The 22,488-nt window shown below is 34.4% G+C and overlaps 1 protein-coding gene across 2 annotated transcripts; it reads left to right on the top strand.

The window, feature by feature from the left end:
- Positions 1 to 723: 723 nt before the first annotated feature.
- Positions 724 to 21,664, top strand: LOC116345944 (mucin-2). 2 transcript variants are annotated; one of them, XM_031775754.1, is made up of 15 exons: positions 724 to 992; positions 1,815 to 3,088; positions 5,026 to 5,209; positions 10,903 to 11,066; positions 11,225 to 11,729; positions 11,890 to 12,276; positions 12,493 to 12,774; positions 13,339 to 13,977; positions 14,104 to 14,433; positions 14,528 to 14,725; positions 18,803 to 18,980; positions 19,188 to 19,456; positions 20,399 to 20,554; positions 20,630 to 20,733; positions 20,812 to 21,664. In XM_031775754.1, exons 2-15 carry the CDS (start codon positions 3,053 to 3,055, stop codon positions 20,866 to 20,868), a joined length of 3,489 nt encoding a protein of 1,162 aa, XP_031631614.1. In that variant the 5' UTR covers positions 724 to 992; positions 1,815 to 3,052; the 3' UTR covers positions 20,869 to 21,664. The 2 variants fall into 2 exon arrangements, with proteins under 2 accessions (XP_031631614.1, XP_031631613.1); XM_031775753.1 differs by having other exon boundaries at positions 724 to 1,025.
- The last annotated feature ends 824 nt before the right edge of the window (positions 21,665 to 22,488 follow it).

Here is a 22,488-nt window from a genome sequence, read left to right as displayed (position 1 = left end):
AAAAAAATAGAACATTAGAAGCAAAATGCAGATGTTCAAAAAAGAAATATTTAAAATTGGACATTTGATGCAAGTTCAAAGAAATACAGAAAAAAGGAGCCAATGCACCTGGATTCTCTTCTGCGGATGATCGTGATTCATTGTGAAATTAAGCTGAATAGAACCGAATTTTCAGCCGCAATGTATGATGTGCCAGGGCATTTGCAGTAGCCTATCAGCCGAACAAGACCAGCAAACAGCAGTGCGGGGCTGTCGACGTCTCAAAGACAATTTACCGCGTCCATTGTTCTATCGCACTGCTCATTATCATATGTGCGATGCGATTCCATACATACTTTGTGCGCTCGTTGTGTATAGACACACACAGTGAGTGCTCGTCGTCGTTGTCTTCTTCTACTGCTATGCACTATTTGCCAATGTATGCGTCTTTTACCTTCTCTACCTGTATGTATTGTCTGTATGCCGGAGTGCCACATTGTGGCTTGCGTCTTACTGTATCGTGTCGTGTATAGTGTACTGTGTGTTTTTTTACTTCTTCTTTTTCTCTTCTTGATTCTTTTAATGCCACTTTAACCTAATACGTACACTCACTTATGTACATCAAATGGCTTTTCGCAAGAGCAACAACGATCGGTTGATCGTTGCCGTTGTATGGCTGTGTGGAATGGTTGTGTTGTGCTATTGTCGTTCATTCTTCCAGTGCCGAAGAAATTTCTTTCGATTAGTCAGAAGACATCGCTGGCGAAGAGACAACGCGCTCTCTCAACGAAATTAGATTCAATTTAGAACAGTCTTATTTTTTTTTTTAATAATTTTTTCAACAAATTTGTTCTATTCGTCGTGACACAAACAACGACCACCATCGATCTTTAGGCTATAACAAAAAAGAGACACTGCACCAGCAAACTGATCAAAACTATCGATCGGATTTTTTCATTCGCTTGTGGTCCTCCGTTTTCCGGTGCGAGACAACAATTCATTAGGATAAAATCGTGCGTCTGATTGTGCATATTAAATAATAGATAGTGAGTTTTCATATGTGCTCTTAATATGTGTGCTCTTTTATCTATTCGTAGTTTCTGATAGTCATAGAATGAAACAAGTGGTCGCCTTTGTATTCGAGCGATAATCTTTTTATGATGGTCTTTATTTTTTTGATCATATTTCAATTTATTTTTTTTTTCCTTATTCAAAAACAAATTAATTTTGAAAATAATATATTCGGATTCTCACTGCGTCACACAATTAAACGGCCCACTTTTTAAGTAATGGTTTGCGATGTGATTAGAATACATAAAGAGCACGCACTGTCCCAATCGCATAGATTTGTTCATATTCTCTTTTACATAGAGACAGTCGAAAGTACTCACAACTTAGATAATGTTAATGAAGGAAACCGTACCGAAAGTAGGTTTTGAAGAAGAGGCGGAAGAAGACGAAAAAAAATCGGGTGACGAACGCAATGAGAATGAAGAAGTTTTCGAATTCAGACAATTTTCGTTAAAATAATTAAGAATTAACAACGTTCGGACGATATCATGCAGATTAGAATCTCTATCTTTGCACCTTTTTGTAATTTAGCTGTTGTCATATGACTGAACTTGAATAACAACCGATACACATAACATTGTCAACAATTCTGGTTTGACATTTTGTTTTTGATTCCTCTGACTAATTGCATTGGGTAATAAGGATTGAACTACCGATCGAATTACCGTAACAAAGGCGACCTTTAAACTTACACCATTAAGGTTTTTTTTTTGTTGTTGTTCATTTATTAATTCAACTTTTTTTGCACTCCATTTGAATTACAGAAATGCCTAAAAGTGGAAGTATATCATGACATTCGAATAAATCACACATATGCAATGCGGTAAAGCCGAAGATCGAATTACTTCTACAAATGCGAATAATAACAAAAAAAAAAAACACAACAGAAACAACGGAATTTTCAGCGTTGCTTTAGCCGATAAAAGATCAACTCTATCAATTCAAAGAATAAAATAAAAATAATTAGTGCGCTTGTGAAAATTACATAGCATCATAATAAATTGCAACTGCAAATAGTTTCGATAAATTAAAGAAGAACAATAAGAACAACGACAACGACGACGTGCATATATATAAAAAAACAACAAACAAACAACAAAACATAACACGATACAACCGGCATACAAAGATATCAACAACGTGATCTGCCCGCGGTTCAATCGCTCTTTATATCCTAGACAAAATCAACGCAAACCATAAAAGAATATAAACAAAAAAGATATCATATAAAACAAATTAATCGATTTTATGCGGAAAATGTTCGCATGTAAATTGGTTATTGTTCAAGTGTGCATTTAAACGATTTGATCTGTTTTCATTTGAATGTGTGTGTGTGTGTGCGCTTGTGTGAGTTTATGTGTTTGTTCACATCACGATTTCTATTAACTCTATATATTTATTGATTAATGTTTTTGTTTGCTGTTATTGTTTATTAATTTGTAATTTTTTGTTTTGTTTTCAAATGCAAAATGTTGAAATAAATTTACAAAGTGTTATTCAAAAAAGTATAGTGCGCGAATTGTTAGTTACATTGATTATGGCGGAAAATTCACAAAATCATCATTTTTAAATAGATATTATATTCGACCTAACCTTTCGGTTCAAACGCTCCACACAACAAAAGAAATCAATTATAGTTTGATTGCATTGCGTTCATACAACTTGATCAAATTTTAAGAGTTATCGATATGCCAGATATGCCACCGAAACAATAAAATCAAGCACAAATCGAAACACAACCAGAAATAAAATAGCGCGCTCGCAACACGCATACATAGAACACTATATACGGTGTATGCAGAAGTTCAAGTGCCCGAAAAAAAGAGAGAGAGAGAGAAATAAACCATTGCCTGTTGCGCTATTTTCAATCACACAACATCAAACAAATCTCTCTTTCTGGTTCTTCCACAAAATTGAAGATTACAAAGATCATTGAAACGAAGATAGACAAAGACAATTAATTCAACGAGAGAAGTAGAAGAACATTTCAATTAAATTACATATGTTTCTGGATAAAAAGATTTTTCAAATTTCCAAGGTGAGTTGGTAAATTATTTATTTTTCACACAATACACACACCACGCACAACCACATGATAATAATAAACAATATAATCGATTGATCATCAATAAACAAGTTGAGATTTTGGCAAAGCATTTGATGTTGATGAACTGAATCAGAATTTTTTTTTGGGGGACCAATGATCAAAACAATTATGCGATGTTTTTTTTAGTTCGTAATTTAAGTAGTTTAGAATGTTTGCTAAAAATGCTGCCTTTTTCTTTTTATTTCGCGAAATCCCTATATGCATGCACGACAATGGAATAATGTGAAATATATGTAAAAAAAACTACGTGGAAAAAAGTGAAATATTTCCACGGAAGAATGTTGAGGCGTGGCGGCATCCACACACTATGCAAAGAGAGCTTTAATTATCTATTTGCAGAAGAAAAAAACCAAATTAAAGATGGACATTCGCAAATGGTCCATTTGCACGCAATTCAAATAAGCGGTTAATTGAGTTGTTCGTGTTATATTTCAATTTCGTTTTTGTTTCATCGGGCTATATTTGGTGGCTTTGTTCCATTTGGTTGAATGGCAGAGAACGAATCGCTACACGAACATACGAAATGAGTTAATTTAACTGAAGAAAACAATTTTCAATCTCGTTTCGTTTACGCTTCTTTCCTTTCATCTGAAACGTACACACAAAAAAAAAAACAAGAAGATCGCGGAAACGAGCAAAAAAAAATCTCTATTCATTTGCTATTCACGAGAGTGGTTTGCACAGATATATTTCTGTGTTCTGATTAGATCATTGTGAAAGTCTTTGGGCTTTTAAGTGTAGTATGCTTTCTTCGTGTAAGTGTGATATAAGAACCAATTGTAACGCGATCTGGCATTTATTCAAGCCACAACAATGATGCCATGCTCCATTGTTTTCTATTTGAATTATCATTACCAACATGTAGCGAAAAACAAAATAATACGCGTTGTTTACCATCGCTTCAATTTCATCAGACAAACTGTATGTGACAAAAGTTTGTCGCAGTTTTTTTGATGTTGTTTATGTGTGCGCGCGCGCACGCGAATACGATTTCAAGTGAGAATAATTTCACCGAAACGAAATTTCATTTTGTGTGTTTCCGTTGAATGCAGGTTATTTTTCTTTCTACTTGTCGTTTTCGGATCGTGTTGTTTTTTTCTCTCTTTATTTGTTATAATTGTACAGAATGGCTCGTGAATGACCTCAATCAATTTTACTGCTTTTATCATGTCATTCATGTTGGAATTGTTTCTTATTGTCTTTTCATTTCAATGGATTGTATTCTTCTTATGCGACGGTTTTTGTATTGTTGACCAAAAAAAGATAGTTAAATTGATTAGCAATGCACTTTCACACACCGATTTGATTGACACGATGGACATTTTAAGACCATTTTCAGATCGTCTATTCGGAACTATTTGTAAACACAACACATAGTTCTGTGGCTTATCTGGTTATGAATGATATCTATCTAAACACATTGCATTTTAGCCACAAATTCTTCGCACAGACAATTTAGCGATATCTATCACTGCTTTTTGATATTTTAGGGTTTTTGTACATATTTGAACATTTTTTGAGGCATAATTAAACTTTAATATAATTCCCTGTAGTTCGAGGCGACACATTTGTCAAAATCAATTGACATACACTGCCGTCACACTAGAGAATTGTATTAGAAGAAGATTTTACAATAGTGAATTCTTATAAAAGCATATTCCAAAGTAAAATTCAATTAACGTAATCAGTGCATTCATATCGCTCATAGTAAAATTGAATCCAAATGCATAGATTTTCGGCTGCTGTCAGAGATTCCAGCATTAAGAATGTTCTTATTTTAGTTTTTTTTTTTTTAAAGTAAAATATGATGGGAATGCATTCTCACAAAATCGACTAATCAAAACCTGTTTTCGTTTTATTTGATGCAGATGACCGGCAGAGGAAAACTGACAACACCACCAATAAAAACAACAACAAAAACATCAACATCATCATCATTATCATCGCCAGCGATACGATGGAGTCTACAAGTGTTTCTAGTGTTAATTCTAAATCAAATTCACCAAAATTTTGGTAGTCCCGTTTTTACGTACAATCCTAGTATAACACAATGTAAGTATGTCAGTTCATCATGTTCGATAAAATTGAGAAAACGAAAATCACCGTGAATCCAAACAACAACGAGATAATGATGAAGAAGGCGAAGAATAAGAAGAAAAAAAACAAACACAAACACACAAAACAGCGAAAGAAATAAATGTGTTAAGCAAATTCGAAGTTTGGTCAAAGAAAAGAAATATACATATAAATCGAAAGAGCGGGAGAAATTACGTATATATATATATATATGTTTTTTGACTCATTTGAAAGAAATGGGTCACTACATTTTTATTATATTGTGTGATTCTGATGGTATATTCTATTTCAATTCATTGGGCCACTTGCCGCACATTATTGCTTTTTGTTGGTGTGTACGACGGTTTCGTTCCTCTATCTATGCGCATTCCAATAAGCAAGGTGAAGCCGCATGCACATGAAAATGTGAAAGAATTTCTTCTCTCTCGTTTGCTCAACAACAAAATAAAATACACATAAATAAAATCTGAATGAAAAAAAGCACAAACACACACACATACACACATGGGCACGCACACTTATTGGCGTGAAAGAGCAAAGTGATGGAAATATTTATCGAATTTACCGTAAACTGTAACTTAACAGCTCTCGTTGCGGCTTTTCGAAGCAAATGAGCATTTCATAATTGTTGGCCAAAGAATTGGTCATCATTTTAGAATGCGGTCGATATGCGTATTTTTCACTACTTTCTACGCAGCGGTTAAGATGTGCTGCTATAATGTGATGCATTCTCAAACACTCACCCGATTCTACGAACTGTTTGTCATCGCTTAATTGATATTCAACAGCAACCGATTTTTTTTTGCAGATATGATCAAAGATGCAAAGAATTTTTGGGCGGTTTGAGTGAGTGTCTCGATGGAATGAATATCCCACACGAATATGTGTGACCGATAAAAGCGAATAATTACCCATTTCATAAAAACATAAATAATATAAACAAGTGTATTGTTTTGATTTGCATTTGTAAACCAAAATGCTGAACATATTTGACAACAATTACGTTCATTTCACTCAACGGCGCAAATAGAAAGTACATTTGCCCACCATAAAAAGAATATATATGAAATGATATATAGAGAGACAGATTTTGAACAACAAAATAGCGATTACTTTTTATTTTCTTTTTCGTTTTGCCAATTCTTTCATTTTATTCTGGTTTGTGAATGGTGAAACTTATCGGTTGGCCTTTTATTGTGAAATGTAAATGTGTAGAGGCACATAAATTGGTACGCGCGCGCCATCCAAGAACAATTTACACGCGCCCACATATGTTCATCTTGTTTTTTGCTCGCACCGACATGAAATCAAAATGTAACAACAAACACGGTGACACACACTCCGATGACACTTTTTATCGACCTATTCCAAAATAGAAATGAACAGAGATAGAAACAAAACGCAAAAAAAGAAAGAAATGGAAAACAGAACAACTCGAAATAACCTAAATATTTTTTTTGGTTTGAAATTATGTCAATGAAAAGCAATCACAGCATTGGCTAATTCTAAAAATTAACACGTACAATCGACATAAAGACGGATCTCGTATTGATAAAAAAAAAAAAAAATTATGATAAGAAGCGCCGAATATTTTAGAACCATCCGGAAAATTAAGATGTATTTGGTATCTGATGATATAAATGGGTTCGAAGAGCAAATTCTGTGAAATAATGACATGCAAACGAAGCAATTTCATTGACCCCATTTCGATAAGAGCAAAGAAGAAGAAGAAGAAAAAAACCATCGAGTTATTTTTTTATAAGACATGCAAGAATGCGGCAGTGACGGCTCTTTAGGCTTTTGTGTATAAAACAAATAAACCGAAATAATTATGTTGGATAGATTTTGTTGGATCCACAATAATGGTCCAGAGAGCTGCAATGTGAATATAAAATTGTGAGAGAATATAACTGTAAACCACTTTGGTCAGATACACTTAAATCGAATTTTCAAACTAATTGCGATGCTTCGAAATACCTTTGAGTCAATCAATAAAGAAATAAAGCGATACGGAGAGAGAAAAAAGGTTAAATTGAAAGACCACTCCAATAGATATGTATAGCAGTTTGCTTGACATGATTGGCATGCACTTCCACTTAACATTCAAATTGCAATGACCTAATATTGATCACGTTAACATACACACATACACAAGCACATAATGTATACAGCTGATATGAATTATATACAACATGCATTATTTATATGCAGATCATTGGCACTGCTTTTACCATTTCACCCATTCTCATTTCATCGCATATTCACATCGCGATCATTAAATTAGTCCGTGTGTTTGCCCAACGAAAGACGAAGACGCGCGCATATTATTTTAGCCCCGATGCTAATGCAAAATGTAATCACAGCCACTTTACGGATTCGATCGATTAATGCACGGTTGATTTATTTTTCTCGTCAATTCAAGCAAAATTGATCATTCGAGCGGCTATTCGACATTCGAAATTTGATAATTTGCACATTTCAATCGATCGTGTGTGCTCATTTTTCTCGGCTAATATGTGTAAAATGTTGCGGTTAAATGCGTACCGAATTTCGTTTGGTCATAAATCAAGATTATTATGATGTTAAAATGTGTTCCGTCTACTTTAGATTCTTATTAATCACTTTGTCTCTTTTCCCTGCTCGATGCTCGATGAGTTCTATTTGTGAACATGCTTTGTTCATTTCTATTTGTTTAAGGTGGTGCTTTTTCTCTCTCTTCTCTCATTTGTCATCGTCATATTTGTCGTGATTGTTATTACTATGTTTGTGTGTGCCGATGATCAAAAAAGTGGCATTATTTATTTTTTCGTGTGTATATGCAATATAAATGGTCGGGCATGTGTTGTGAATCGTAAATATTACGTATATACCAGAAACACGACATAACGGTACAAAATAAACTTGATTTTGTTTTCTGTTTTGCTTAAGCGTTTCAATACGTATATAATACTAATTTCACACACAGCACACAGCATGCACTCGTCTCAGTAAATGAATTCAGCGAACAAAGAATAAAAAATAAATTTATATATTACAAGCTGCAGTGTTTCTCTTTCTCTCGACCATGGTCTGCGACGCAAATGTGAAGAGTAGCCCAAGTCCATGCATGCGTAATATGTGTGTGAAGTGTGGACACATAAAAACGCCAAATATATTCTTAATTTTCTGCTTAAATAGGCCACAGGTACAGCCGTACAAATGTACAATGCTAATAATGATACCGTGTAGTCGTATTGATGACGACGACGATGACGACGACGTCGTCGACTCAAAATTCCCACAGTTGTGCGCAATCTCTTTAGCTGTGGCTGCATGTTATTTTCATTTCCTCTCTGTATCTCTCTCTCTCTCTCTCTCTCGCTCTGTGCCTGTTAAACTCTAATTAGTAAACCGTTAATTTAAGTCGCAATCGCATAATCATGCGTGTATAATTGTGAATGTGTTCCGTTGGCAGATTGATTTTTTGAGATCAGAACTACTACACGCATTACACATGCAGCAAATGAGATTTTCGTATATTTCGTAATACGCTTGTATCATTGGGACCGAAAGGGAGAAAGAGAAAAACAAACTCTTTATCAGAATCTTGTTGTCGACGGTCGTTCTTTGCTCCACATTTTCAAATCCCAAAAGCGTAAAGAATTTGGCACATTTTTATTATTATTGTTATTGGTTTTTATCGGTGTATATTGATTTAGTGCGATTTTGTGGTAAATATTTTGTAATGTGTGAGCCAAGGTTATGACATAGCCGGCAAGCGGTGCAGGTTCGTCGCTTACTGTACTTATCTTTCGATAAATTGTGGTGTTGCTACTTTTTAGTTTTTTTTTTGTGTTTTGCACATCGTGCACACAGAGTAATTTAAAACTTTCCCGTTTTATAATCGTTTTTATATCGCATTTGTCGATGTATTTTTACTTGTTAGCTTCTGAAATTCTCCGGTTCTTTAGGCCTGTTCAGAGTCGATGTTTGTAGTAAATATATCGCTCCTACTGTTCTTAATGAGTTTGTTCGTTTTTTTTTAAATAACCACGCATCAATACAATGTACTCATATATACGTAGTAGTTGATTGTAACATTTTGAGATCATGAGAACCAACTTCGAGTTGTATTGGCATTCATTTCTTTCTCCGTTTTTTTAATCGGTTTCTTTATCCACACACACATATATATATATATAAATATATATACACGTACGCACACATAGCTTTTCCGCAAAAAGAAAAGAGAGAAAAAAGTATCAAGGCTTTTTGTTACAATCTCATAAGAATCTTTACATCTTTTTTATTTGAATTACATAATGGGCGTGAACGGGAGAATGCGAGCACAAGAGCGCGCACACTCTCTTGGCCGCACAAGCGCACCAAATGAAGCACTTTCAGTGTTCTCTATTTATTTATACATTTATGCACCATCCATTTCATTCCATTCAATTCATTTTGGATTTGTTGTTTTTTTCTTCTTCATCATTTTGGTGTGTGCACGAGAGATGTAAATTTTTCAAATAAAGATCGTACAGGAAGAGAGAGAGAGAGAGAGAGAGAGAGAGAGAGAGAGAGAAGAGAGAGAATAAAACTGAAATGTGAAATAAATGATCCGCATGTAATGCAATCTCAACTGATCGGCTCATATTCTTTATTATATTCATTTTTGATGTGTACCGTTGTAAAAATTATACAGTTAAGCACATGAGAGCATCAAACATTTCTCTTTGATCTTCAACTTTATCGGTTCGGCGTTTGCTTCCCATTCAGAAACACGCATTTGTGTGTCTGGTGTGTGTCTTTTTTTTTTTTTGCATTTTTATCAACTTAGTGGCCATCCAAATCTTGCACTGTTACTTATTCAAATCGCTTGAATGAATGAATGGAACTAGATAAACAAATACGAACCAAATGATCACACAATATATTTATGTCCATTAGCCTATTCATTCCTATACTATTAAATCTATATGGTGAGCAAACCAAACGTTCAAGGAATGTGTATTTGAGAGAGAAAAAAGCTCGCAAATCTAATGCTCATTTTATAGTGGTATGCTCATTTTAGTATCGTCGAGTTAATCGTCTGATATGTTCAAAACCTTTTGTGTGTGAAACAGACTTCTTTCTTTTCATTCGATTCATTTGGAGATTTTGAGTCTTTTCATGTGAGATGTCCGTACATTTTACTATATTAGAACTTTTGTCGAATCTATTTTACATTTTGAATGAAAAAAAAAAGCAATTCACGTAACGAATCGCCATTGTAATGAAAATCTGCGCTTCAAATGGATTTGTAATACAAAAAAACGGTGCCATTAGTGCCATATATATTTTGCGCATATTTAATGATTACATATGAGTATCATTATTACATCATGGAGCTAAGAAGCTGCAGGAGCTTAATTTCTTCTAGCCCATCTAATTGATGTTATTTTAATCTGCGGAGAGAGGAAGAAGAAAAAAATTTGCGTTCTGTAACACATACATACGATCACAGTGTTTTTCTGAACTTTCTTTCGTTTTCATTGGATTCAAAAGATATGCTGTCATAAACCGCTACTGTTATGTAACGAGAGATGTTTTAAAGTTGTCAGAATAAGAGAGCAAAAATAAACGCACATCAATAATATATGTAATAACATGGTCTGTTTTTTTTTTCTCTTCTTTTCTACATCAATCAACAGTTCACATTCAATCTGGAAGAAATATCAGGCATTTGCCGTGTGTAGTTCGACGATCGGGTATTGAAGGTGTTTGCATGTTTGCCATAGACTGTATCAAAGCGAATGGAACGCATTTAGGCACATGTATCGATCGCTTCTACTTTGGATCATGTTGTCAGCTAAAGGTAACGGCATAATTCTTTGCTTTCTTTAATGAATTGAAACCAACTTGGCGTTGGTAATTCTTTTTTTTCCATATCTATCTCTTCTTTTCTCACTCTTTTTGGTGAGAGACAACAAGAATGTGTCACGATAAATGTTGCTTTCATTCCATTTACCGCAGGATGATACTGATATTGTGGAATCGGAAATTGTTGAAAATAGCATCGATCAAAATACGATTCCGCATTTTTCATTCGGTTCGCCGATTACATCGACAACAGTCAGTTCATTTCATTCGGTGGCATCATCGACACCAAGAAGTACTATCACAACAAAAGGACAATCAACATCGCCAAAGCCAATTGTTAAGAACACCACACAACACCAAAAAGTCACGACCACATCGAATCTATTGTCATCGTCACCGTTGTCGTCGTCGTCGTCGTCTTCGTTGCCGCCACCAACGCCGCAATCAGCACAATTGTCATCGAAAAAACCGGAAACTACGACAGTTAAGTTTGTTCCAATCACAGCGGTTCTGAATACTGAGAGCAAAACGGACGCAAGCAATGAACAAATTATTATCGATAAACTACCTGAAACCACCATTCGTAATTCGATCACATCGAAATTGCCGACAACAACCGAGGAAAATATCAAATTACAAACATTTCAATCAGTCCAAGGTAAGACCATTTGCAATTTTATATTATATTCAAGAATTCAATCGTCGGTTTTGTTGCTTTAGTAGATTTGATTTGAATCGATTTTCATTGATCGAGTTTTCTTTTGAAATGTTTTTATGCATCAATTCGAAACTTTTCGATTTTAATTTATTCATTACAGAAACAACGTTTACATCCCCATCACCTGTGACGGTCACAACAACAACACCAACAACAACAACAACAAAAAAACCAATTCGACGAACAACGACGACAGCCGCTCCGAAAATAACCATTCAATCGACACAAAGTCAAACTCAAACTTCGAATATTGTAACAAGTACATCGGCAACAAAACCACCGCGCCCTATGACCACAAGCAGCACGACACCAAAACCAATCAGCGTGCAAAGTTCAACGAAACATACACCAATTAGTTCAACTCCATTACCAAAACGACCCGAACAAACTCAAACATCGAAACCAACAGCCAAACCAATTCCACAGAAAACAACATCCAATCAACCAATTACAACTGCTACTTCCACCGAAAAAACGATTTCAACTGGTTTGTTTTACTTTTTATTTGAGATTTTGTTTCTTTTTTCTTTTTAATTAACAAATAATTTCGGCAAAATATATGGAAAACAAGGATTTCCAAAAAAAAGCCATCCGTACTATGCGTAGAAAGAAATATTTTGATATTTATATGGAAAACGGATTTTTGTTTGTACATAAATAGGCTTGTTTAAGATATGATTCATGATTTAAATCTTGTTCATAGGTGCAACAAAATTCACACCAACCAAAATAGTGTCGTCCACTCAACCATCGATTATTACATCAAATGGCACAAGACCAACACCTTCTCAAAAGAAAAAGCCAACTCAAACAACGGCATCGTTTGCTTCGAGCACATCAACAACATCGCTTCCCAAATTAAATGCAACCAAAACAGCCACTAAGGCGACAACAACATCGACTACGACGACTACCAGTACAACAACCACAACAACAACAACAACTCAAATGCCGGATCTGGTTACCTGGTCACATGCCGAAACAGGTAAATTGGACAAACTTACTTAGCGTTAGATGTATGTCAGTACCGAATAATGGAATATTTAACATTCAATTTCCGAAAGTCATTTTACTTTCTAACTTTAATACACCCAAAAACATTTGAGAAGAAAACATTTTAAAATCCATTTTGAAACACTACCAAATAATTAATAATTTTATATTTCGATTTTCGCCTTTTTCACTCTAAAAAAGATTGAATTTTGACCCATTGACACCTCGTAGTGTAAAAAGCAACGAAAAATTCTGATCATTTTTACTTACAAATCATAATCAATCCATTTTACACAAATAGAAGTTAAATTTGCGTAAAGAATGATCTCGTTTCTTTGTTATTTGAGTAGGCCAAATTTTCTTTTCGTTCATGAATATATTTCAAGCGTTGCAATATGTAATTATAGCCAATTTACATGAAAAACCGTGTAATACCATTTTCTTTTCGAATTTGCATATTTGATTTCACTTTGTTCAAAGAAATTCGGTCCCAATTCACAAAATATTCACATAGTTCTTTATAAAAATTATAAAATTATTGTTTCTTTTCATTTAGTAAAAACGGAGCATCCACCCGAATGGATTTTAATAGCGAGTGTTCAGCCACAGTCTTCAATCAGTCCACAAACAACATCAAGCCCATCGTTTAGTAAACCGTCGATCGCATCATCAAATCAAATCATTGAAACAACACGGTTTCCAACACGGAAACCGATCATTTCATCGAGCAAGGCGCCTGTTACGAAGAAACCAACATCAAAACCCAGCACAATTGAAACGACCGCCACAAAACCATCAACAAAAAAACCACAAACGATTGCATCGACAACGACTGCATCGACAACGATAACAACAACCGAAAAATTACCAACGACAAGCACCAGCACACCGAAATCAACATCAACACAACCGACAACTACGTATTTGATAAATACTGAATTCTATGAAGAAATACCACTGACAACGGAAAGTGTTACAATGTTCGATGATAATTTTGAAGAAACAACAACATTCACTGAAATCAGTGAGACGGAAAATGTCATCATCAATCATGTAACATCAACCGTACCTCCATCGAACATTTCGACGAGCTCAATTGGTTATCAAACAATGTCAAAGGTCAATTCAACTAGTATAACATCGTCCACCGAAAGTAGTGCCATGTCATCGTCATCGTCTTCGACCGAACAAGCTGGTGAGTATTATGTCAAAAATTGATTGCATTTCGTTTGAATTTTTCAAGTGATAATGATCTTATATTAAGGAGAATAATTGGTTTTGAAAGTATATGAAATCTAATTTATGTTAACGTGATATGCAGATGATCGACCGAGTGCAAAGCCTGTAGTGACCACGGCACAACCACCAATAACACTGACAACCATTTTATTACCGCCGTCCATCAAACCAGAATATGAGAAATTACCTACAGTTAAACCGGTTAGCAGCAGTGATAAGGAAGAAACAACAACAACAGTGAAAGCAACGACACCACCACCAACAACAACAACATCTTCGACAACAATTTCACCCTCTGCCATGACCAGCAGTACTACAATTGCATACAATAGAACAACTTCGGAGCCAACATCAACCACAACGAGTACTACCGAATCAAGTGAAAAACCAACAACAATTATCAATAAAATTGGTAAGATTCACATTTATTTGCAATAAAACATTTCGAATTCAATCAATGACAAGCCGTACATTTTTCTGTTTGATTTCATTTTACTTTGGTTTAGAGAGTACCACGGGTGAAACGATTACAGTTGCCGACGTTGCAACGTCTAGCGTGCCATTGACAACATTCGAAACATACGACGTAGAAAATACAACGGTTGAAAATGTCACATTGGAATTTGTCGATCTACCAACAACGGAAGCCATTCTAACAACATCAAGCATTTCACAATATCTTGAAACGGCCAATTATAAACAAGGTAAAAAAAATACCATCCACATTCTCTTTTCATCTGACGTTGATTTTTTTGTCAACGTATTGACTTGATAACACATTTGATCGCGAAAAAACGAAATAATTAGTAATATAATATCATGATAACAGCGAACCGATCAAAACAAATGAAAAGTCAAACTTGAGGTGATATCACAATTGATGCTGCCGAATCAGCTTTGATATATTCACCATGCGATACACATCAAAAAATAGTAACACAAAGTTCCCGAATTTATGCAATGCAATGAATGTTCAGTTTCATTCGTGTATGAACGGTGATAATTGTTTCAATAAAGCATCTACTTTTAAGATGAGTCGAAGTAGTTCACTGGCATCCAGGTGTGTGCGAGAGATGAACACAAAAAAAAACGTGACAAAGAAATCATTGAACTTAACATTCAAGGCTAAAAACTGTGCGCTCATAAGCGTTCGAATTCTCTGTATTTTTGCGTCATTTACATTTGTTTTGCTGCTTTTGTTTCAGATTTTATGCAGACTGAATGATGTTCTCTTTTTTTTTATTCACTCTTATGTATCGTACAATTGGCGAGATAGCATTGGTTCGTTGATTAAGCCTCATCGATTCAAATCGTGCCTATGTGTTGGGGCAAAAATGTGAAACTTGCGATCGAACAAATTACAAAATAGGCAATGTAAAGAACAGAGAGACAACAATATCACTAGGTCTCGGATTTATTTTTACACGCCGTTCAAACGATGGCATGCATTCCATAGTAAAAATGTCTTTTCTCAATCACATTGAATGTGGATCGGGGTTCGATGCCATTTGTACGCGGCATGCAAGTGTATTTGTGTATCTCATACACACACACGCGCGGATATAAAGAGAGATACGTGCCCATTCTGATCCAGTGAGACATTCATATATTGACTCTTAGAGGATATTGCATGCGCTTACGATATTACGACAAAAATACATGCGGTGTATTTTTATCGCGCAATCTTATTCTCATCATCAATTGACTATATTTAGTTGAATACAATTGACTTTGGTTTTGCATGACGCTGCCAAATTGGTAGCATATCATAATTTTTAATCAAAGAAAATGGATTAATTATGATGGATGTTTCTTTCATTCGAAAATTCGTTTATAATTTAATTCAACCGGGGCATACAAGTGATTCAGCAACATTTTCGGTTTCCGATTCATTGATTTTAGAATGAAATCACCCGAGGTGCATTGTGAAAATTGAAAGAAAAAAAAAACAACAAAAATCGAGATTTGACGCCTGGAAATCAAGCAATTGCACTCAAGCGCCATTTATATCCACGGCAAAATGATCGGGAAGAATAAAACGCGCTTTGAAGTGTAAAATGAGTAGAAGAATAAAAACAAAACATTCTATAAAATCAGCATCGTGCTGATTTGAATGATGCTTCAGCATAAATTTGAATTTCGATTCCAATCAATTTCATACAGAGTTCGAGTACAGAGGAAGTTGTTCACATTTGCCAACTCATATGAATCGCCAAACAAATATATATATCGTGTTAACTCAATGCTTGAATGGCACACACTAAGCTTAATACAACCATTGTGTCTAGTCGGAAAACATATGTATCCCCTCCTTCAAGAGCAGACACAAAACTATCGTCATACATACACCGAATACAGTGAATATTTATGAAACGAGAAGAAAAAAAATACATTCATTTTGTTATATTCGGACTGACTGGGTAATCTTAATGACTATGGGAACTATTGTTATTTTTAAAGTTTTATCAATTTTCGATAACACTTGATTTATGTCCAATGACAATAGTCGCACGAAAGAGACACAAGAATAAATGAGGTATAACACACAAAAGCTAGCGACAAAAAAAAACTCGCAGAAAATTGCACTGAAACTTGTTCCCGATTTCGAATACGACGTTATGCTGTGAGAAATGATAGAAAAAGCATCATATGAATAACACAGAATTTACAAATTGATTATCATTATTGAAGATGACTTTGAATGAATAACATGACACAAACCAGTACATTTGCATGTAAGGTTATGCATAACGTAATGTGTGCCCGCGCCTCCTGAAACTGTTCACACCAAGAGGTGATTTTTTTTTTCATTGCGATTTCCAATTGAATTGTGATGTTTTTCCAAGAATCAAACAACTATTGATGGTTGAACAGAAAAAAAATTGCGACGATATTTGAGACAACTGTTAGACCTTTTAAATTCAATTACATGCAATATGCAATATAAAATGTGCCCTTCCCACAATATAATGTTTTTTTTCTCGCTCGTCTTACCGCGTCAATTACAACACATTAAATGAACAACAGGCAATTAGTAAAACATTAATTGATTCATAAATTCAATTATATACATTGAATTGCTTTCAATCACGCACACCAATTGATTTCTGTTTAAGTGGTTTCGTTACTTATGTATTACTGACAGAAAATATTTGGCTTACAATCATCAAACAGTTGTAGATTTCTGTTTTTGCATGCCTATTCAAACTTTTCACGAGTAAAAAAAAAAAAAAAAACGAAGCAAAAATAGCACTTGTCGAACATAAATGGAAAAGCAACCTGATTCGTATATCGGAGAATGATAAATCCTCTTACATAGCAACCCAATTTATGTAAGTGTCAAGGACAAAATCTGTAATATCATGAAACTCAAGCAGATTGTTTTTTTCTTCTTCTGTGTGATTATCGCATTTTTTCTACCTCTCTCTCTCTCTCTCTCTCTCTCTCTCTTTCTTTTATTTCAAATGTTTGTGTTGTTTTCTAAACATTCAAAATCTATCAAACATCAAATAGAAATTCGAATATTGTATTTGCTTGATAAATGAGACTGGGGGCCATCATTAGTGGATATCATTTAATGGGTTTGCATTTTATAAACAAGCGTTTTCAACTGATTCACAATTTTACGTTAAATAACATGCGAAATAAGTGTATATATGCATAGATTGGACAATGCATATCTTGCGTATCGCTCATTGCAATCCGCACGGCTAATTTGAAACAATGAAATATCCTCCATTAGCATTTTTTTTGTTTTGTTTTAGTCTTTAGCGCCATCTTCGCTAAGCGATATGTGATGATACCAAAGAGAATTCGAAAACGTTACTATACATACATTTACGTACATATGTAGTTATTTTTCTTTTTATTCGAATCGCACACACAAAACAAAAACACACAACTCTACTTATGTTTTAGAGCCTTTTGCACTTATACATTAAATCATTCGTCGTAATATCTATAAAGAAAAGTGCCAGACAAGCTTTAAACGATCAGCACGAAAAAAAGTCATCGAAAAAAAACGAACAATGAAGATAAAAGCAAAGCAATGAATAAAAAAAAACGCAAATCTTTGTCCGTATTAAACAGCTTTGACTATGGTTGCGCTCGTGCGCGTAATTTTTTTTAATATAGATTTTTTTTCTTATTTCTATTTAAAAGATTGCTACTGATGCTAAGGCTGTTCTCGGTCCATCAGTTAAACAAAATGTTCAGAACGGAGTAGGTTGCGTTTTGGCTAGCTAGCGAGCAATCAGAAAATCATTTTATTTCGTACGCATCGCTTAGATTTAGAATTTTGGTCCTTTTTTTGTTTGCTGGCCACTCGGAATTAATTTTAATTTCATGCATACACAAGCATTTCGATTGTGATCCTTTTTGTGGTTTGTGCTCCAGTCAGAGCAGACTTCCACTTGATTAATGTGATCGGTTCAACGGCAACTAAAGTGCATTTTATTTTAACTCTATTTGTTTTTGAGTACTCTCCTCAGTGTATACACACAAAATAGTGATTAAACGCATGAAATTGCGAAATTTATAAATAAAAAATTTGATTATTGACAAATTAAACCGTTATTTTGTGTGAAATGCAATTATTTACTATGTGAATATGACTTTCAATCGCTGACTAGACTGAATTTGAACAATACGATAGAATAAAGGAAAAATTATACGTTTGATAAATATATTTGTATATTTAATTAATATATTTGTGTTGGGACAATAAAATAAATTGACAATGATAACTCCTTTGATTAATTCAACATTGATTGTGATGGCAGTTTGTGGGAAGCGTATGTATCCAGAGCCAAGGATTGTCGGTGGATCAAAAGCATCATTCGGACGTTGGCCATGGCAAATATCATTGCGTCAATGGCGAACATCAACCTATTTACATAAATGCGGTGCAGCATTACTCAATGAGAATTGGGCCATTACGGCTGCTCATTGTGTTGATAAGTAAGTGTTGATTTTACTTCTTTTTTTTTAATTTTCATTAGAAACTTTGAATAATCGAAACAGTCTCGGAATCATGGCGTCTATATTCTAAATGTTGGTCTCAAATTTAAATTTAAACCGCAATTTACAACCATGATAATTCTCCGAAAAGAAACAAACAAAAAAAAATATTTATTAAATACTTGGGATTCTATTGAATTTTTGCAGTGTACCACCGTCCGATTTGTTATTGCGATTGGGTGAATACGATTTGGCCGAGGAAGAGGAACCATATTTGTATCAAGAGCGTCGTGTTCAAATTGTTGCATCTCATCCACAATTTGATCCGCGCACATTCGAATACGATTTAGCATTATTGCGTTTCTATGAACCGGTCGTTTTTCAACCAAACATCATTCCAGTTTGTGTACCCGATTCCGATGAGAATTTCATTGGACGAACGGCATTTGTAACGGGCTGGGGACGATTATATGAAGGTGAGCTAATCGCATATTGTGTCATAATTGTTACATTAGTCGCAATTATCGTAATCACTTGCCCAAATAATTCATTGAACTTTATTATATTAACAAGTTGTCAACTTGACCATACCGAAATAGAAACCACACACATAAACATTGTTGATAAGCATTTAAATTTCGGGTCGTTAACTTTCGAGCAATCACAAGTTCATATTTAAATATGCGTGCTTTGACCCAAGTGTTTTATTTGTGGTACGCCGTGTCCATGTATGTATGTACCTGTGTGAATGTGTCATTAAGTTTGTGCAGCAAAGTAACGTCACAAACGGTGATTATCATATATCCAGTGAATTATATCTATTGATGTCATTGTCATCTTTGTGTACCGCATCTAACACATAAATCTTGACCGAAACTAATTTTTCGTTAAACAAAAGCGAGAACAACGAGTGATAAACATCAGCAATCAGCAATGTATATGGATTTTTAATTGGTTTTTGTCGTTTCATTCCATAGGTTTTGGGTATTTTTGTTTTCTTTTCACAAAAAGGAACAAGAAATAAAAGTAAACAAAATCGTTGATTTGTAAAACATTATTGTGATAGTATTCGGTCAACATTTTTTTATTGTATTGTTTTGCATACGAGGGAAAAAACCAACACATTTATTGGTTTATGATCGGCGGGCGTTCATCGGCATCAAATTGGAATTTGGAGTTGTTGTTGTTTTTTGGTATTTTAGTCTGACTACCGCTGTGTCGCCGATGTCATGGCATGAAATAGACATGGATATTTATTTGGTGATATATGGAGATGTGTGTATGAATCATCAATATGTGACTGACCAGTTTTGCTTGCGTTTCACTTGTGTATTTTTTTGCACCATTCTCATGTCATATACTTAACATAGCGCCAAATATATATTATTATTGAATTGCATGTTTTTTTTGTGTGACAGATGGACCTTTGCCGAGCGTTTTACAAGAAGTCTCTGTACCTGTCATCAATAATACGTTATGCGAAGGAATGTATCGAAATGCTGGCTACATTGAACACATTCCACACATATTCATTTGTGCCGGTTGGCGAAAAGGTGGCTATGATTCATGCGAAGGTGAGTTGCATCGACTTTTTTGAAGAAAAAAAATGCAAATACATTTTTAACGGGAATTTGTTTCGGTGTTTACAGGGGACTCTGGAGGTCCGCTTGTAATTCAACGGGACGACAAACGTTTTCTCTTGGCTGGAGTAATTAGTTGGGGAATCGGTTGTGCTGAACCCAATCAACCCGGCGTAAGTTTTCCTCTAAAGAGATAAACAAAAGTTTTTTTTTTCTGATTTATTTAACGAAAATCTAACCATTTATTACAGGTCTATACAAGAATATCCGAGTTCCGTGAATGGATTAATCAAATTTTACAATTTTAATTGAACTTTCGCCCACCCAATGAAGCCAAGACATTATCTAAATTCGCAATGAATAGTTTGGTGTTTTGATTAGACAAATGACACCATCACACGTTCGAGTATTTATTTGGTCGCTGAATTATTTGTGTTCAGTAAAACAAACAAAAACGAAAAGTAATGGCATGAACTGCCGTGATTTTGGGTTCATTCTTCTTCTTTTTCATGAAAGAAAAAGCAACAAATTTAGATAGTAATTTTTTTTTGTATGTTAATTTAATTTTATTTTTATCCCAGACACAAGTGATAACTTATAAACTAGGATAACATTGCGCGAATTCGATGAAAGAAAATGAAATTTAAAAAAAAAAGAAAGCATAGTTAAATGGAATAACTTTCAAAAAGTTTTGTTTTAAGCATAGAAAAAGGCATTCGCATGCAGACGATCAGAGATTTGCGCACAGAAGAAGAAAAGACAAATTATGTTATATACCCAGTGAATTGCTATACATAACATATAATGTCAAACAAGGTGCTTCGGTGTAATATAAAATGTCTTCTCAACGACTTCTGAATCGCAAATCATAAGATATTTAAGCTAATAAAACAGAAAACTCTTATATATTTTTTTATAAAAGAACTAATATTATTGAATCGTGAATGTCGGCTGGAGAAGCTGTCATGAATGGACATTAGACATAACATATTAGAGCGATGACATTATTTATTTATGACAAATACTTAGATATTAGCACATTATTTATTACTACATATTTTATATGTTTTAAAAACTAAAAAAATGATGGAATCAAGTTTTCATTCTGTTGTAAATATTGAAATAATCGAAGAACAAATGATGAAAAAATAGTTTTTTTTTTTTTTTCAAATGAAAGAAGGCAGAACAAACGAAATATATATCAAATGGCATTTCCTTGGACGTGAAAATCATAAAATGTTAATATAAAAGGTTTTCTTTCATTTTATATGCTTAACTTGTCTGAATAGGCACAATTGCAATGGTAAGTATTTTCTTTTAAAAATCATATTCTAGGAATGACGGCAGTCAATTACAGTCATGACTGGTTGCTGAAGATCTCTCGAATAATCTTCGAAGTGCATACAACAATGAAATCATGAGTCAAATTAACAAACGATTAAAATTTGCTAGGGGGCAGACACGTGGAATAGGATTAGACTTTAAGTGTAAAGATTCGAAAAATTGCAATGAAATAGCAACGCCTGTGAATGGCTTCGCGTGGAATAGCGAAACAGTGCATGGAATAGCAAAAATTGTTTCACTTCAAATCCATTTGACATTTCTTTTGACGTTTATTGATGGATTAGTGGAATAGTGCGGAGTAGCAGAATTAACATTTTTGACGGAAACAGCGCATAGAATAGGAAAAATAGTTTCGATTTCACATTTGTGTTTTTGGATTAGTACTTTATATAGTGGATTCGGAATTTTTTCTTGGTGTCTCCCCCCTAGAAAGTTTGCAGATACCCAAAAGAAACACATTTGGTCAAATCTCAAGTCATGAGTAAACATCGTTACCCGTTTTATCAATCAGTTGCGAAAGAGTTCTTACTATGTCATACGATGCAAAGTCCATGCTTTGTGATAGTGGTTGTACTGAGTTTAAG

Source organism: Contarinia nasturtii, unplaced genomic scaffold (genome assembly GCF_009176525.2).
Source record: "Contarinia nasturtii isolate CC-2019 unplaced genomic scaffold, AAFC_CNas_1.1 Cnas_scaffold_1371, whole genome shotgun sequence".
Lineage (NCBI taxonomy): Eukaryota > Metazoa > Arthropoda > Insecta > Diptera > Cecidomyiidae > Contarinia > Contarinia nasturtii.
Note: the sequence above shows the minus strand (reverse complement) of the source record. Positions and strands in the feature narration are given on the sequence as shown.